The 18,793-nt window shown below is 47.5% G+C and overlaps 1 protein-coding gene across 4 annotated transcripts in view; it reads right to left on the reverse strand.

Moving 5' to 3' along the window:
* Positions 1-1,350: 1,350 nt before the first annotated feature.
* The window catches only part of SPATA2 (spermatogenesis associated 2), an 85,126-nt gene continuing 67,683 nt past the window's right edge, over positions 1,351-18,793 (reverse strand). For all 4 annotated transcript variants that reach the window (XM_044089937.1, XM_044089938.1, XM_044089940.1 and 1 more), the window contains exon 3: positions 1,351-2,956. In XM_044089937.1, coding sequence (XP_043945872.1) covers positions 1,694-2,956 — 1,263 coding nt within the window. In that variant the 3' untranslated portion in view covers positions 1,351-1,693. The remainder of the gene's footprint in view (positions 2,957-18,793) is intronic.

The following is an 18,793-nucleotide window of genomic DNA, read 5'->3' on the forward strand; positions in this document are numbered from 1 at the left end:
TTCTGCCTCAGTGTTAACTGTTCATGTAAAATAGCTGTAAGTTTACAGAAACATCTTATTTACAACACATCACAAAATCTAGCAAAGCATTAAAAAATCTAACATCCATATACTGAGCAATGTGTATGGATCATGACGTAGAACCCTATAGCAACGGCCATACAAGTGGCTACTTCACAAAAGAAAACAAGAGTCGCACCCCTTTTACAAGTCACAGTATTTTCCCCACCACATGTACACAGTCACATTTCAAGTATCATTACTAGTCTAAATTATCAAAACTTCAGGCACACCTTCCATAAAATGCACCAGCTTCAAGTGTCTACTGCAGTTAGCTCTGCCAAGAAAGGTAGAGTCAAATGCTAAAATTCAAGTTGCAAAAGTGACCTTTTCTGCTGACTCAAACATATTTGGAATTTACTTCTGTGCAAGCACTGGTTATAAACTGCAGGTTTTTCCAAGTTTACCCATTTCTCAAGGACATTCTCAGCAACTACAAGTCAAGAAAATCAATGCTTAGTAAAAACTAGAAGATCTTGAACCTAGGAAGACAGCAGTGCATTCCTTCTGGAAACTAGACGCAACGGCAAACTGCTGTAACTAAATGACATACTACAGAAAAACAGCAACAGCAGAAAAGGTTGAGCTTTGATCATCTGTGACCAAGTCACAACTCAACTACAAGTCTTCCAAATTAGACACTGTAAAGGGAAAAAAAATCTACATTTTTGTTTCAAAGCAGAACAACCAATTACCGCAAACCAATGAACTGGTACTTTTCACTGTTACTTTTCCACTCAAAAGTGCAATGTGTTAAAAAGGGACACTGGACTTTTACAAACACATTCCAGAACTCACTTTAAATGCACTATTCATCAAATCTATAAAGACAGAATTCTTTACAGTATAAATTATACAAAAAAAGGGCTGCTTAAGCATTAAAGCAGGGGTGCGTCAAACAAGAAAATAGCTTGGATTTAAAAAAGAAAAGCTGAAAGTACTGTGTTGAGTGACTAGCTAACTGCGACTTAGCAGGCCAAATCAGCCCATTTTAGTAGATACAAGATGCTTACAAGATGGACTACTAAAGGAGACCTGCTTTTCAGGTTTACATGCAAGAGAATTACAAGGAAAGGTAGCGCTCAGTAGGCTGCAACCAAGTTCTATCTGTATGCATTTGAAGCAGACAGGTGATGCAAGATGGCGGTCATTTACCCTCCTGCTAAAGTTGCAGCTGGTGAAATTAGAATCACCAAAACAGAACAGTGTACACTGGTAATGCACACTCAGAAAAAAGTCATTGAATAAAAAAATGCAAGAGTTACAGTAACTTCAACTACCACATGCATATGAAATGAACACAACAGCCAGTTATTTATTCATCAGAAAAGGACGTGTGCCATCACAGCTGTTCCTTAAACAAAACTAAGCTGGGTGTCCCTAAAACAAAGGACGGAAAAAACAGTAAAAGCAGGGTTAAATAAAAATCAAGTAGAGTTCACTTAAAAAAAGCGCTACAAGTATTTTAAAGAGCAAGGATAAGAGTCATGTTAACATGAATATCGATACAATTTACAAGAACAAACCATTTCTATGAATGCCTTCTGACAGATCAGAGGAAAATATATACTTTCAGTTAATTCAATACAGTACTTTTTAGCCCTTTATTTTAAAACTACCCTTGTTAAAAAAATTATCTATGAACAAATGACACCTGGCTTGATTTATAGGTTAGTCGACTGTTAGGCAAGAACTTATGACACTCATTTTTTCTGGTACAAATGTCACTAGGGTATGCAATTATACAGCTATCACACGAGACCTTTGAACAACATGTGCAAGTGTTTGATGCTCCAACTTTGTTGCAAAAGCCACATCGTACAGTACTTGTTGGCTTTAGCTTTGTGGAATATGTAGCCAATCTGTCTTGTGGTGGGCATATAGATTTTTCCCGTGAAGTTCCAGAATAAAAATTGTCACTGGTCACAGCAGGTGTTCTAGATGTTAAGATACTTGGTTTTGACAATCTCAGATAGTCTGGTTTGCAGTGTGGGATATGAACATCTGAGTGGCAATGACCACACAAAATCATGTCGCAGTTTTGGCAAACAGAGGTACCACCACTCGTTATGCCACAGTTTTGGCACTTAATACAAGCAGTCTCTTTGGTTGTGTGTGCACGTTTATGGTGTGAAGGGTTTATATTGTTTTTTTGAAACCACACATCAACTTTAGGATGATCTACCCTTTTTGACTGCATCAGATTCCTGGAATCAGGATCTGTGTACAAATCTACATCATCTAAATTAGGAAAATAAGAATTACAAGAAGGATTTGTTCCAGTTCCATCGTTTAAGAATTCATCAGCATTCCCAAGGGGAGAGATTGACACAGTAAGCAGAGAATGAGGTGGTCGAATAATTTCATCCTTTACATCTTCAGCTGCTTCGACAAAAAAAGGTTCTCTCTTAAATGGCAAAGGTGTTGCCAAAGAGGGCTTCATTTTACTTTCCCAATGATTGTCATATGTATCCACAGATTTGGAAGGCTTACTAACCTTGTGTTTTAAGTAGTCTTTAGGTCCTCTTTCACTAGCTGACTTTCGCAAAATCATCCGTGTCATGGATGAACTTATATCATCTGAAATTTCTGCATGCCTTCTTAGAGCATTAATGCATCCACTTACATCATCAACACCATTCTTCCGTTCATGCAAAACATCGAGTTCGGAAAAACCTTTATCCTTAACTTGGGAATGGATTTCAAGAAGGTGTTCACACTCAACTCTTGCCAAGAACAACTCAAAAGAGGCATTTTTAACTTGAATGGTACTATACATATCCTTCAGTTTATACACAGTCTCATCTTGCACATACCCGATGCAACCAAGAATGTATTTGATATCCACTTCCGTTATTGCCGATTTTATACTGTACATAAAAGCTCCAGTGTACGTCTATGGAGAAAACAAAAGGCACTAGGATTAGTAGTAGTACATGGAGAAAGACACCGTTTTTCCTTTCTTAAACTAATCACAATCTATAAAATAATATTCAATGTTAACAGAGTGAGGTAACTAAATATTCATAACACTAGCTGGCAACATGTACTAAAATATTTTTTTGGAAGTCCTTTCCAGAAGCTTCTCCTTTCAATGGTTAAAGGCACTACTAAAACACTGCATATTATGTAATATAGACCTCTGTGGAAACGTGGTAACTGCAAAGATCACAGAATATCTATTCTCCACACTCAGTATATACAAAAAAAACCATATGGCTGCAAAAACAGTATACAGTCTTCAGCTCGAAGGGCAATCCCTAAGTGAATATTACCAATAATGAACATCAACTGAACACAAAGAAAGCCTTCTAATTAGATTATGCAAAAGTGTTCAGACACAATCAGGAAAGCAGCCACAAAAGTGTCACCTGAATAGGCACTAAGCAGGCCACAGAAGGCAGTAGAAAAGTGTTTTTGGAATGGTTTGCAGAGTTCTAAGAGACTTGATATAAAGAGAAGATAGTACAGTCTGAAAGCCATTTGGAAAGAGAATTTTGCCTTTGCTTCTGTAAGTAGAGTACAGTTGCGTACACTTACCATAAATGTAGATGTTAGAGTGTATTCACACTGTTGGAGTCATCACCTGTGGGTTAGCCCTGCTGTGGTAGCCCTTGGCCGGCCCGAATACCAGAGTCAATGTTTTTCTGCATTGGCTGCAGTCGCCTGTAGTCTGACATCAGGGTAGTCAGTGTTATAAAGCAAGGCAGCTGACATTACATCAGTTTTTCTTGACCTAACCCATCAGAAGCACAAGGAAATAAGGTAAAGTGGTCCTGGTGGGTAAAAGCCACCACGGGAAGCTATGTTCCCCTAGGGAAAGAGGATATAAGGGGGACGGAAGGAGGGAAACCAGGACTGCAACAGTGAATACACTCAACATCTACATTTATGGCAAGTGTAGACAACTGTACCATGTTCATGTTTCACTGTTGCAGTAAATCACCTGTGGGAGGATTCCCAAAGCTGAGGAGAGGAGTGGAAGGATAGGTTAGAGCACCCTAGGCATGGGTTAACAAGCCCTGCAGAACTAGAGGCAAACCCTGCCCTAGACTTAGAAAAAAAGAGGTAGGTGGCAATGCTTTGTAAAGGTATGGACAGAGGTCCAGATGGCAGCTTCCAAGATGTCCCTGGTAGGGAATCCTCTGAGGAAGGCTGTGGAAGTGGAGGCTGACCTAGTGGAATGGGTACAAATAGACTTGGTGGGTTTCCCATGTAGTCTGTAGCAGAAATGGACAGTGTGATATCCATTTGGAAATGGTTTGCTTGGAAATGGGCTCCCCCCTCTGCCCCTGTAGCAAAGCTGAAAAGCAGCTGGTCTGTTTTTCTGAAGGGTTTAGTACTGTCCAGATAGTATCAGAGCTGTCTTTGCACATCTAGCGAGTGCATAATTCGTTGCCCCTTGTTTTGAGGGCTGGGAAAGAAGGTGGGTAGGTGTATGGCCTGGTTGAGGCTCACATCAGATACCACACCTTGGGCATAAAGGAGGGGTTAGTCTTCAGGGAGACCCTGTCTGCATTGAAAGTGATGAAGGGCTCAACAGCCATGAGTGCCTGAAGTTCTAAAATCCTTCTAGCTGAGGTGATAGCTAGTAGGAAGGCAGTCTTCCAGGATAGGTATTTCAATTCTATTGAAGCAGCAGGTTCAAAAGGAGGTAAAGTTAGTTTTTCTAAAACATAATTCAGGTCCCAGGGTGGCATGGGAGGCCTTCTGGGAGGTCTGATATTAGAAGCCCCTCTGAAGAATTGTTTAATCAAAGGATGAGAGAAAAGGAGTATGTCTGAATCGTAATGGGCTGAAATGGCTGGGGCATGGATTTTAATAGAAGAAAAGGAGAGGCCACTTTTGAGTAACTCAGGTTATCAAAGATAAGAGGGATGGAAAGATGTGAGGTACTGGCCCCTCTGGACTGTCACCAGGAGCATAATCTTTTCCATTTCCCTGCATAAGATTTTCTGGTGCTGGGCCTTCTGGTCTCCGTGATAATGTCTAGGACCCATTTGCTTAACAGGGACTCCTTACTAGCTTTTAAAATACAATCCATGCTAAAAGATAGAGTCTGCAAGTCTGGGCGCAGTACCCCCACTGGGTCATCAAGCATCAAGAGGTCTGATATCAGGGGAAGCTGCTTGGGGGGTTAGTAAGGTCAGGCTGTGCAGAAAAGGGGTACCAATGCTGTCTGGGTCAATCTGGAGCAATGGGGATGTCTTTGGTCTCGCCTCCCTTATTTTGATCAGTACTTTGGGAATAAGAGGCAGAAGAGGGAACGTGTACACAAAGAGCGAGTTTCAGGAGAAGGTAAAGGCATCCACCTTCCATGCTAGGGGGTGATGCTCCCTGGTAGAGAACTTTTGCAGCTGGTGGTTGAGGAGCGAAGCAAAGAGATACAACTCTGGAGTCTCCCACTCCAGAGAGATTTGAAGAAAGATTTCCCTGTGGAGCTGCCATTCGTGGGGGTCCAGTAAGTTTCTGCTTAGGTGGTCTACTAGGGTGTTGTTGACCCCTGGTAGGTATTGGGCAATTAGGTGTAGACCCATGGAGGTGGCTGTCAGCCAGAGGTTCATGGCTAGCCTGCACAGAGGGCAAGATTGGGTCCCCCAGTTTGACATACCACATTACTATGGTGTTGCCATTTTTTATAAGGAGAACCCCTGGCCTGAGATGGGGTCTGAAGCATATCGGGGCCTTCCATCATTTCTTTCCGACTGATGTGTAAGGGAAGGCGCTGGGCATCCCAAAGACCTTGGTTGCACCTGCCTGCAAGGTGAGTGCCCCAAGTAATGTCTGCAGCGCCTGTGGTGATGGTCTGGCTGGTAGGGCGGAGGATGAAGGCAGTTCCCTTGTTCTTGGCACAGGCCTCTGCCCACCAGAGAAACGCAGCCCTTGTACATGGTATCAGAGGGAGAGAGAGAGGTCTCTACAGACACAGTGCTGACACCAAAGGTTCTTTATATACCACTGAGGTTCTCATGTGAAGCCTGGCCAGAGGAGTTAGAAGGATGCAAGATGCCATGTAACCCAGGGCTTGCAGGAACTTCCTTGCAGTGAGATGGCTTCTGGAAACCAGCTGGGTAAAGTAGAAAGGCAGGAAGTTCTGCATCTCTGGGGATAGGAAGGTCATTTGGGATGCTGTGTCTAGCAGAGCTCCCAAGAAAATGATCCTTCTGGTGGGAGTTTGCTTTGATTTCATCTCATTTATGTTGAACCTTAGGGAAGTTAAGCGGGATTTGACAAAGAGAAGGTCCTGGAGCAGCTTGTCTTTGCACTCTGCCTGAATGAGGCAGTCATCCAGGTAAGGGTAAATCTGTATATTTCTCTGTGTGCAAAATGCTACAGCTGAGGCTAAGCATTTGGTTACTATGCTGCGTGCAGTAGATGAGCCAAAGGGCAGCACAGAGAACTGAAAGTGCTGTGATCCTGCTCTGAAGTGTAGGAATTTCCTCCAGGATTCCCTTCTGGGGATGTGGAAGTAGGCTTCTTTTATGTCTAGGATCACTAGCCAGGCATTTTTGGTCAGCATAGGCAGCAGCTGCTACAAAGTTAGCGTTGTGAATCTGGGGACCACCAGAAAGGTGTTCAGAATGGACAGATCCAGGATGGGGCACCAAGTACCCTCTTTTCTGGGAACAAGGAATAGCCTGGAATAAAAGCCTTTGCCTGTTTGATCTGAGGAAACAGGTTCTACTGCCCCCTGGGATATGAGAGTTTGGACCAGTTTCAGTGCCCCTGCCCACTGATTTGGAGGCAAGTCTGGGTATCCTCCTGGAATTAGGAGTTCGCTGAAGCTGAAGGAGAATTTGTATCCCTGAAAAATTATCTTTAATTGGTCCTTTGTTACAGAAAGCCAATTTTCTTGGAAGTTCACACTCTACTCTTGCCAGAACCCAAAAGTGCCTTCGTCCTAGCTTTTGATGAGTGAAGGGATCATTGGCAGTTTTTGCCATAGAAGCATGGTTTAGAACTTCCTACCTTTGGGGCGGATGCGATCCACTGTTTGCTTCACTGTTGGCCCTGGGATGGGGCCTGGATGGTCTGTCCCTGCGGGGCTTACCTTGGCCCTGCCTGCTAAGTGCAGGGAAAGACCAGTGCTTAGAGGGAAAGTTCCTGCTGAACCTGGGAGGTTGAACCTGAAAGAAATATTTTACTGTTTGCATATATTTCGATTTGTCTCCAGTCTTTTTAACCACCTCTTCTGCTTTTACTTCAAAAAAGTGCTCCTTATCCAGGGGTGCATCAATAAGTTTAGACTTAGCATGATGATCAGGGAGAGGTTGTTTCTTCACCCATGCAGGTCTCCTAATGACAGATCCTGACACTGCTGCCCTGCTAGAGAGGCTTCTAGGGCATCATATCCACAGTGTAATAAGTTTGGCCACTTGACAAGCAGAGTGCAGTAAATCTGCTAACTCTTGAATTGGCACAGTCAGGAAAGGAAGAAATCTTTTGTCTCAATAGTTCGAAAGTGTGTTGCTGATATTTTAACATATGGAACTGACAAATGAGTGCTCTGACAGCCAAGGTTGCAGAAGTGTATTTTTTACCCCCATTTGTCCAGAGCTCTGGAATACTTGTCAGAAGGAACAGGATTCTTGGCAGAACTAGTCTTAGCTCCTTTAGGTCCCTGTGTAATGACCTCTAGGTGTCCAGCAGGATTTCTCTACAGGTATTTGTGAGAACCTGGTACTCTAATACCTGTCAGGCTTACTGGGAGCAGGTGGGAGGGTGTGTGGGGCTAAGCTGGATTCATGGAAAACATCATCCACCACTTCTAAAATAGGGGGATGGCCAGGGGTCTGTGCTGGGGCAGGTCCAGAAACTCTCTAAAGCCTTTTCTTAGAGTGGGTGAAGTTCTGAAATTCACACTGGAAAGGTTCCCTGACTGTGTGAAGAGTTTCCCCAAAGGAAAGGTCCTCTGGAGGAGAGGCAGAAGGGATGGATTCCTCTGCATCTGAATCCTCAAAAGCAGTCAGGTTGCTGTTCCTCTTCAAAATCTGAATAGGAAGATTCCTCAGAATACTGTTCTGTCAATTTCTGGAGAAGGGTATTATTTTCCTTTTAGAAGTTGTGGCCTGAATACCCTGGATAAGGGAAATGAGATCCTTCGCCATTTTAAGCAATTGTGCTTGAGGTGGTGGAGCAGGAGCAAGATGGTAGCTAAAAGCAGCTTTTCTAGGAGTGGCCTGGCTTCTAGGCCTGAGAGAAATGGCAGTCAGATGAGAAGACTGTTTTTGTCTACATTCGGTACTGCAAAAGGCCTCCTCAGAAGCTAGTGCCTGTGCCACGGCTCCGGACCCAAATGAAGCAGAGACAGCCAAAGGCTCGGAAGATGAAGATTTCTGCAACATAGCGGACTCCGAAAGGGTCTTCATAAGAAGCCTGCGTAGATATCAAATCGGGCAAAAGGGCTGCAAATGCACCTCACTGAATTCGAGAGCTGACTACCTGCTTAGTGGTAGAGTCAGAAGGGTTAGCCTTGTGTGGTCGGTCTCGGTCTATATCTGCATTTTTTTTGGAATCCACAGACTGTTGGCTGACTGACGCCACATCGGAACGCGAAGATGGGACACAAAATAACTCTACAATAAGAGCACTAAAGCAAATGGCTCTCGCATTAAAGAAAGCACAGAACCGGCAACGGGGGATGTTGTGGTCTGGGCCTAAACAAGTGACGCAGTAAGAATGGAAGTCTGTGTGGGATCTGCTTTCCACAGGTGAGACAGTTAACTTTTTCAGACATCGGTTAGTGCAAGAAAAAAAGGGGTCCCCCAACAGGGTACTTAGCTTTAGACATTTTCAGCTGAAATTCAAACTCTGGTAGTGACTGACCTGCACTCAAGCGAACTGCTTCTGCTACGGGCTCCACAGCAATAAAGACTGATGTAATGATGTCGGCTGCCTTGCTTTACAGCACTGACGACCTGACGCCAGACTACAGGAGACTGCAGCCAATGCAGAAAAACACGACTCTGGTATTCGGGCCGGCCCGAGGGCTACCGCAACAGGGATAACCCACAGGTGATGACTGCAACAGTGAAATACGAAGATAATAAACAGTTCTAGGAGCACCTCACCATAACTGTGTGTGTGTGTAGACCACCACCACAACATTTGCCCTCCATACATCAGGAATTTGCCAATGGTGAGTCTCTGAATTTTTAGACTAACATGCAAAGCAAGCACTGCATATACGTATTCATGCTACAGTTTTTAGGCAGAAAAGTAGTAATGAATGCACCCTTATTAGAAGGCACCTACACAGTCCCTGGTGTTCATGGTTTGCAAAACCTGTAAGAAATCATACCACAACATGCCTAAGTAATACACAGAGCAGATCAGGGCAATACTCAATGAGTTTTTGTGCCCCCCCCCCCCAAAAGAGCTGCATGAACTGTGGTTAGCTGGCTTAGTAAGGTTGTCAGCTTATACTTTAGCAGGGATCATCTGGATGAACATGCACTGTTATGGTGAATCCTTCATTCAGCTGTACTATGTCCACTGCAGACATCACAACTGCACATGCACAGTGCGCTCCATGGTGCTGCGAGATAAAAGCTCAACTGCAACCCACATAAAAAGAAGTTATGTACTCACCATAACGTTCCATCTGAGTAGGTAACTTCATTTGTCTGCAACCTGTGTGGTATCGGATCAGAGCTGGCAGCTTTCCTAGCAAACTATCTGAGCTCCAAGCTCCTCCCCTACCCATAATGCCCTGCTACCTCCCTCTAACCCTCAGATAGAGTTTGCCATATCACAGAACACTACCATAACACAAGGAAAAACTACCTGAACATCCTAACCTGATGTCATCTGGGAAGTGCAATACAATGATCCTTCAAGGACGAACTACAGGTTAGGGGGACGGAGGGAGGGTTGGTTGGTTGCAGACAAATGAAGTTACCTAATCAGACGGAACGTTATGGCGAGTACATAACTTCTTTATCTGAAGTAGTTAACTTAATTTTATCATCAACCTGTGGGACAGAGTCCCCAGCTACCAACAACTTGGGAGGTCCTTATGGAAGGATATTCCGGAGCACTGCTTCCTCTGGAAATCTGATCCAATTTATAATGTGTAATGAAAGTATGAGAGGAAGTCCAAGTAGCTGTTGAATTAGAAGTTATGTACTCACCATAACGTTCCATCTGAGTAGGTGTATTCATTTGTCTGCAACCTGTGGGTTATGGATCCGATATCGGATCATGGTTTACCAGCTATGGATCCAAGCTCTCAGCTCCTCCCCTCACCCATAATGCCATGCTCTCCCTACATGACCTCAGATAGAGTTTGCCAACAGCATAAACACCCTGAAAAGGGTAACACAACATATGCAGGAAACTGAAAGGCCAGGGGAGCGGGATGGTTGCAGACAAAGGAATACACCTACTCGGATGGAACGTTATGGTGAGTACATAACTTCTAAATATGAAGTAGGAGATTCATTTGTCTGCAACCTGTGGGACAGAGTCCCCAGCTACCTGAATCTTGGGCGGCCATCATGGAAGGATATTCCGGAGCAACCTGAGCCAAAGGATGCTCTACCCCTAGATGTAAGATCCAACTTGTAGTGGGAAATAAAGGTATGAGATGAAGCCCATGTGGCTGCTGCACAAATATCATCTAGAGGAATCCTAGCCGGGTTGAATGGGCATGAACACCCTCAGCTTGATAAGCTAGTAAGATACATTGTGAAATCCAGCGAGATAATGAGACTTTGGAAACTGGCTTGCCCAAATTAAATTTAGCAAAGGAAATGAACAACTGGTCGGATTGTCTATGACCAGCAGTCCTGTTTAAATAAAATCTAAGTTGCCTGTGAACGTCTAAGGAATGAAGCTTGTATTCACCCTTGTTTTGATATTTCGGGAAGAAAACAGGTAGGTTAATGGATTGATTAATGTTTGCTTCAGAAGCTACCTTAGGAAGAAAGGACGGGTTGGTCCTGAGGTAAACACGGTCCGGATGAAAGACCAAGTAAGGAGGTTTAGCTGATAATGCTTGAAGCTCCGAGACTCTCTTGGCCGAAGTAATGGCTACTAAGAATGCGGTCTTGAAAGATAAGAATTCCAGATCTACCGCCCAGCCGGGTTCGAAGGGGGGGCGGTCAAGGCCTGAAGAACCAAGGAAAGGTCCCAAGGAGGAACCGCCTGCTTTATAGGGGGCCTGAGAAGAAAAGTACCTTTAAGGAAAATCTTACACAATTTGGCAGACATCAGTGGACTGGAGTCATGACCAATGTGATGATGAAAGTTGTACTTTGACCGTGGAACTGCTGGCACCATCATTAAACAGAGTGGTTAAGAAGTCAAGCACCAAAGGGAGAGGAACTGTGAAGGGGTTTAGGCCTTGCCGCTCCGCCCACAAGGAGAACCGCTTCCACTTGCTACTGTAGACTTTCCTAGTGGATGGCTTATGAGCTGCCACCAGGATGGCCTTAACAGGGGACGAAATACCGGGAGTCCTGATCAGGAGTGGAACTGGAGCAGCCAAGCGGTCAGCTTGAGGTTGTCCAGGTTCGGAGGAGATAAGTGGGATGGATGAGAAATCAGATCCGGAATGGGATCTAGAATCCAAGGAGGATTCACTGAGTGAGACCTTAGGAAGGGGAACCAGATCTGTCGAGGCCAAAACGGGGCAATGAGGATCATTCTGCACCCCAACCGAGAGGCTTTCTGAAGAACTTGGAGCATCAGAGGCAAGGGGAGATAAGCATAAAGAAGACCGAGTGGCCAAGCATGCACCAGAGTGTCTCTTGGGGAACCTCCGGGAGGAGGTATCAGGGCGTAAAAAACTATGCATTTGGTGTTTGAGGCAAAAAGATCGCAACAAGGCGTTCCCCACTGTGCGAACATGCGTTCCGCTACCTGAGTATTGAGATGAGAATGGTTCGACTGAGTTTGTCCGCCAGGATGTTGGACCGACCCGGAATATGCGTTGCTATGAGAAAGCAGTTGGTGGAGATTGCCCATTCCCACACTCTCATGGCTTCTCGACAAAGGGGGTAAGACCTGGCTCCTCCCTGTTTGTTGATATACCAGACAACAGACATGTTGTCCGATTGAATCGCAATTGTTCCCAAGGGAAGAAAGTCCTGAAGTGCTAGCAACACTAAGAGCACTGCTCTCATCTCTAGAACATTGATATGCAGCGAGGTCTTTGAATCGTCCCACGTGCCTTGGACCGTCCGGCCTGCAAAATGCCCCCACGGGGGGCGTCCAGTGGTCACCGTGGGGAGAGGGAGGCACAAAGGCGGCCTCCGTGGAAATCTGGAGTGTAGCCACCACAGGAGGGACCCGCCTTGCTGATCGCAATGGGATGATGCAAAGGAAGAGCAAGATACGACCACTGAACCATGAGTGTCCATTGAAGGATAAGCATATTGAACCTGGCGAGAGGAAGAAGCGCTGCCGCCATGGACCCTAGGGCCCTCAGGACCAACTCGGAACTGAGCTTGAGTGGAGAATGGCCCGCACCTGGAGCTGTAGGCTTTGCACTCTGTCCGCTGTGAGGAAGGCTCTCAATCTCCTCGTGTCTAACCTGGCACCTATAAAATCTATGAGCTGCGTGGGTGCTAGGTTGGATTTTGTATTTATCGTGATGCCCAGGCATGGAGCAAGATGGAGAAAGGAGTCTCGTGCAAGAGAAGTAGATGCCTTGTTGGTGAGAAGCCAGTCGTCCAGGTGACCTGCACCCCTGAAGCCTCAGGTGGGCCGCTACCACTGCTAATGCTTTGGTGAACACCCTGGGGGCTGTGGTGAGACCAAAGGGAAGGACTGGTAGTGACTGGCTCACAGCGGAAGTGGAGAAACCTCCTGGGCGCCTGTCCATGAGTATGTGGTAGTGCATCCTTGAGGTCTATGGAGCACATCCAGTGGTTTTCTCCCAGAAGGGGAGAATAGACTGCAATGTAACCATTCAAAATTTCTCCTTGGGAACTGCCAGGTTCAAAGAGAAAGGTCTAAAATTGGTCTTAGATCCCCGTCTTTTTGGCACTAAAAGAACCTGGAGTAGAACCCTAATCCGATCTGGTCTGGGGGCGGGCTGGATGGCCAATTTCTGCCCCTCCCACTGACCGGGTGGAGCGTCGGGAGGGACTGCAATTTTGGCAAGTGAATAAAGGGATCGGTATCCTCTGGATATGATCTGGAGAACCCAGCGGTCTGATGTTATGGACTCCCATGCCGCTAGGTGCTCAGCGTCCCGACTGCCTCCAGAGTGGAGCAGTCGGGCAACCCTCAGGGCTGCTGCGTTCAGAGTTCTCTGGACCCGAAGTTCCTGGGAGCCCCTCTGCCCCTAGGGCGGCGTCCTCCCTGTCCTCCTCTGCCACGGAAGGACTGGTTGTCCGGAGCAGGCTGGGATTGCTGCGACTTCCGGAACCACATCTTCTTCTGACCCTTTTGGTTCCTAGAATAGGGCCTCTGAGGTGCAGAGAAGCGGATCCCGATGGCAGACAGCGTCTTCCCGTCCTTTTCGCTCTGGGTCAAGGTGTCGAACAGTTTTGCCAAAGAGGGCAGAATCATCGAAAGGGGCATTCGCAAATGACGCCTTGAAGGGCTCCGTGAAATCGCAATGACGGAGCCAGGCCTGACGTCTAGTAACTAGGCCTGCCCCTGCGGCTCTAGCGGCACCTTCCGTAGCATGGGATAGTAGCCGCATAGAGGTATTAGTGACGGACCTGAAAGTGGCCATACGGGTGGAGTGCAGCACTTTGTCCTCCTCCGACATGGACTCTGGGGGGGATGCAGCGTATTCTTTTATAAGATCGCGCTGCATCCTAATCACATGTGCCAGGTAGTTCAGTGCCCTCACCAAGAAGGTCGCTGAACTAAACATCCGCTTCCCTAAGCGGTCCATCATCCGAGACTCCTTGCTCGGGGGATGGACTGAGGGACTCTCCTGAGCAAGTTCCCTCTTGGTGGCCGCCGTCAACATGGCATCTACCGGAGGCCCCTAACTCCAATGGGCACGGTCAGCCGGGGGACTGAGGATACGGTCGGGCCTTTTGGGATTGGCTCCACAGTGTCCGGTTCCTTCCACGCCCTGGTGGTAATGAGGTCCACCAGGGGTCGGCAGGAGGACACCCAAGAGGTAGACTGGCCGCTTCAAATGCCTCCAAGAACACGGACTCGTCCGAGGAAGACTTGGGGCAGACCACCCTTATGCGGAGCATTTCCATGATGTCTCCAAATGAGACATCCTCGGGGTGATCTTGGGAGCCTTCCCTTCCTCCAAGTCCGTGTCTTCTGTGAGAGACTCGGGAGTCAATGTGCCTCCTTTTGCACGTATGTTTGCGGGAACATCCTCCGGGGGCTGTCAGAGGACTCCTGCAAACAGTAACCTGTTCCAGGAACAGCTTGGGAGCAAAGGCGGGCTGTCCCAAGGGCGGATGGTGAAAGCCTGACCCAGTGCAGATGGTGGGCGGGCGGGGCGGCAAGTGCAGGGGGTCCGGAGACCCTCAACAGGGCCCTCTCCACTACATCAAAAGCGAAGGAGCCGACCTCGACCAAAGGATCCGACAATCCCGCTCGCGGACCCGAGGAGTGGATCGGGCGGTGCGAAGCGCTCTGATCCGAAGGACAGTGCGCTCCAACACAGACTCAAGGAGCACTGATCCCCGGATCCGGCTGGATCCAGGCTCCGAGGTCGGATCCGAAGCACTCGAGGGCAGGGTCGGATCCGAAGCAAGTACTATGGCGCCACCCCACCCCGGCTGCTCGGCTCCAGCGGCTCTGAGCCGGGTGGAGAAGGAGCAATTGGCTTAAAGAAAGGGTCGAGCTCCCAGAGAGGCAAGAGCACTCCCCATCTGCATCTGGGCCTGGATGAACCTTATCATCGGTCCAGATCAGCGTCTGACAGGCTATCGTCGATCTCGGCGAGGCTACGAGGTAGGCCTAGAGTGCCTCCTGGATAGCCTCGGAGATCGGGTCTCCTCCTCCGGTCCCGGTGAAACACACAGGTGACCGCGAGGAGGGGAGAACCGGCAGACATGGAGGCGGCAGAGGCCTCGGCCGCTTATGGTGCTTCTCCCTCCGGTCCTTCTTTCTTGCTTCCCTCTCCTCCGAACCACTACAGGAGGTTGAGTCCCAGGAGGAGGAGGAGGGAGCGGAGACAACCGTCCCCCCCGAGAGCGGAGGCGGAGCAGAGTCCGGTGGCAAAAGACCCGCCAAGACAAGCTTGGACCTCCGCTCCTTCAATGCCCTGGGGTTGAACCCTGCACAAATGGAACATCCAGAAGTGAGGTGTTCAACCCCAACGCATCTAACGCACAGTGTGGCCATCAGCGGGGAAAGCTTATGGCCACACAACACAGCTTTGGGTTGTTCAGACATCCCAAATTACCAAAAAAAAAAAAAAAGTTACTTAAACTAAGTTGGTAAAAGTAAAGTAACTAAAGCACACAACAGGCGCAAACACACTCACGCTACCAGCGAGGGAAGGTAAAATTAAATTTAAAACACTAAAAGTATAATACAGTAATAGGAAACCTAAACTTCCCCACAACTTTCACACAAAAATACAATTTTTAAACCTCTAAATACTTAAAAAAGAGCACTTAGCTGAAGAGCTTAGAAACACAAATCTGGTCACCAGCGCGGCAAACAAGATCTGAGGTCATGTAGGGAGAGCAGGGCATTATGGGTGGGGGGAGGAGCTGAGAGCTTGGATCCATAGCTGGTAAACCATGCCGGTTCGGATCCGATATCGGATCCATAACCCACAGGTTGCAGACAAATGAATCTCCTACTTCAGATCAAATGTCATCCAAAGGAACCCCCGGAAGTAGCTACAGAATGGCTCAGGCTGACCAGAGCTTCTGTATGCGAGAAAAACGCATTGTGAAATCCTCCTAGCTAAGGCTACCTTTGTCACTGGTTTACCCAAACAGGACTTGGCAAATGAGACAAAAAGCTGTTCTGATTTTCGAAAAACAGCCAGTCTGTGCAAGTAAAACCGTAACTGTCTGTACATCCAAGCAATGAAGTCTATACTCTCCTCTGTTGTGATAATTAGGAAAGAAGACAGGCAGGTTTGATGGATTGGTTGATGTTGGCTTCGGAAGCCGCTTTAGGCAGAAAAGAGGGGTTTAGTCCTGAGGAAACTCTGTCTTTATGAAAAATGATGTATGGGGGCTTACTACAAAGAGCCTGAAGCTCCGATATCCTTCTAGCTGAGGTAATAGCAATCAGGAAGGAAAGTTTTCCAAGATACATACTTCAAGTAGACCGAAGCTGTGGGCTCAAAAGGGGGACCAGTCAGAGCCTGGAGAACTAGGGTTAAATCCCATGGAGGAACTGCTTCCTTAACAGGGGGGGTCTTTAAAAGAAAGGTACCTTTCAGAAAGGCCTTACAGATCTTAAGAGGATGCTAGGGGGCCAAATTTGTTACTAATGTGAAAGTGGGAAATTGCTGCCAGTTGAACTTTAACAGTTGAAGAACTAGCCCCTTGATGAAAGATTTGGGATAAAAAAAAAAAAAAAAAAAAAAGACAGCTGGAACAGGAGCTGTAAAAAGGATCCAAATTCCTATGCTCCGCCCAGATAGAAAAACGTTTCCATTTACTCTTGTAGAGACTTTCCTGGTAGAAGGCTTATGAGCGGCCATCAGAATAGCTTTAACTGAGGATGAGAAACCGGGAGTCCTAGCCATTAAGGGAACTGGATCAACCAAGCAGAGAGCTTGAGGTTGCCCAGATCAGGGGTCCTCAATCCCAAGGGGTGAGAAATCAGATCCGGAAGGGGATCCAAGATCCAGGGAGGATGCACTAGATGAGACCACAGGCATGGGGACCAGATTTGACAAGGCCAGAATGGGGCTATGAGGATAACTCTGCTCCCCAACAGACTAGCTTTCTGCAAGAATTTTGTCAACGGAAGAATAGGATAAGCATAAAGAAGACTGGATGGCCAAGATGGCATGAACCAGAGCGTCTCTGGGGTTTTCCCCTGGTGGGGGAATCAGAGTGAAAAACTCGCTGCACTTTGTGTTCGAAGGCGACACGAACAGATCGCAGCAAGGTTGACCCCATCTGAGGAAGATCTGTTTCGCTACTAAGGGGTTCAGCGACCACTCGTAGGGTGAGAGGATTGTCCGACTCAGCTTGGCCGCTACAATGTTTGACCGACCCGGTATGTGCGTTGCTATGAGAAAGCGGTTGGTGGATATCGCCCATTCCCACACTCTCATGGCCTCTCGGCAAAGTGGGGAAGATCTGGTTCCCCTTGCTTGTTGATGTACCAGTCCACTGACTGGTCTGTGAATTGTAATAGTCCCAGGAAGAAGGGCATGGAGAGCCTGCAATGCTAGAAGAACCGCCCTCATCTCCAGAACATTGATATGCAAAAAGGTCTCTGTGCGAGTCCACGTGCCTTGACGGTTCTGCCCATGCAATGCCCCCCCACCCGAAGCAAGACGCGTCCGTGGTCACTGTGACTTGGGGAGGGGACATGAAGGGGAGCTCTTCACGGAGGTGCTTGGAATGGAGCCACCAAAGTAGAGATTCCCTGCAAACCTGCTGAGAGGAATAGGGGCAGACAAGAGATGTAGTAGAATGGACCACTGGACCTGTAAGGTCAATTGGAGAATCCTCATATTCAGAAGCGCGAGCGGAGACAGGTTGATAGCTGCTGCCATGGACCCCAGAGCCCTCAGGACTAACTCCGCTGGAGGGGCCGGGGACTGAAGAGCCAAAACGTGGACGTTTATATTGCGAAGTCTGTCCGACGTAAGAAAGACTCTGGACTGAATGGTGTCTATCCTGGCCCCTATGAAATCCAAGATCCGAGTAGGCTGAAGGGAGGATTTCTTGTGGTTGATCACGATCCCTAGACAGCGGGCGAGATGTAGGAAATAGTCTCTCGCTGAACACAGTAGATGCCTGGTGGGGGCGACTAGGAGCCAGTCATCCAGGTAAGGAAAGACCTGTATTCCCTGAAGCCTCAGGTGAGCCGCTACAACTGCCATGACCTTGGTGTACACCCTGGGGGCTGTGGTGAGACCGAAGGGTAGGACCCTGAACCAATAATGGCTTGCTCCCAGCCGAAAGTGGAGAAACCTCCTGGATCGCCTGTCCATTAGAACGTGGTAGTACACATCCTTGAGGTCTATGGAGCACATTCAGCCGTTCTCCTGTAACAGTGGGAGAATGGATTGAACGGTGACCATCCGGAACTTCACTTTGGCAACTGACAGGTTGTGTGGGTAGGTAGAGAATTGGCCGCAAGTCCCCCATCTTTTTTGGCACAAAAAAGAACCTGGAGTAAAAGCCTAATCTGGATTGACCGGGGGGGGGCTGGATGGCTCTTTTTCTTAGTAGCTCTTATTTCGAAGGCTGCTACCTCCCTCTGGGTGGTACATCGGCGAGGCGCCCCGACAGGGGAGGAGAACTTGGGAATGGAATCGAGTAACATCTGGATATGATCCGGAGCACCCAGCAATCAGTCGTAATGGACTCCCAATGTGCTAGATGCTCCGAGAAACGCCCCAGACTGCCTCCAGAGAGGAGCAGTCAGACAACCCCCTCAGGGTTGCTGCGCGGGACGATCGGAAAAAGGTTCCCTCGACCCAAAATTCTTTGGCCCCCCCTCTGCCTCTGGGCCAGCGTCCACCCTGTCCTCCTCTGCCTCTGAAGGACGAGGGATCCGGAGCGAAATGGGATTGTTGGGATTTCCGGAACCACATCTGTCCTCTCTAGTTCCTGGAGAAGGACCTTTGAGGAGCCGAGAAGCAGATCCC

This window comes from Protopterus annectens, chromosome 12.part0 (assembly GCF_019279795.1).
Source record: "Protopterus annectens isolate FY-2018-M chromosome 12.part0, PAN1.0, whole genome shotgun sequence".
Taxonomy (NCBI): Eukaryota; Metazoa; Chordata; order Ceratodontiformes; family Protopteridae; genus Protopterus; species Protopterus annectens.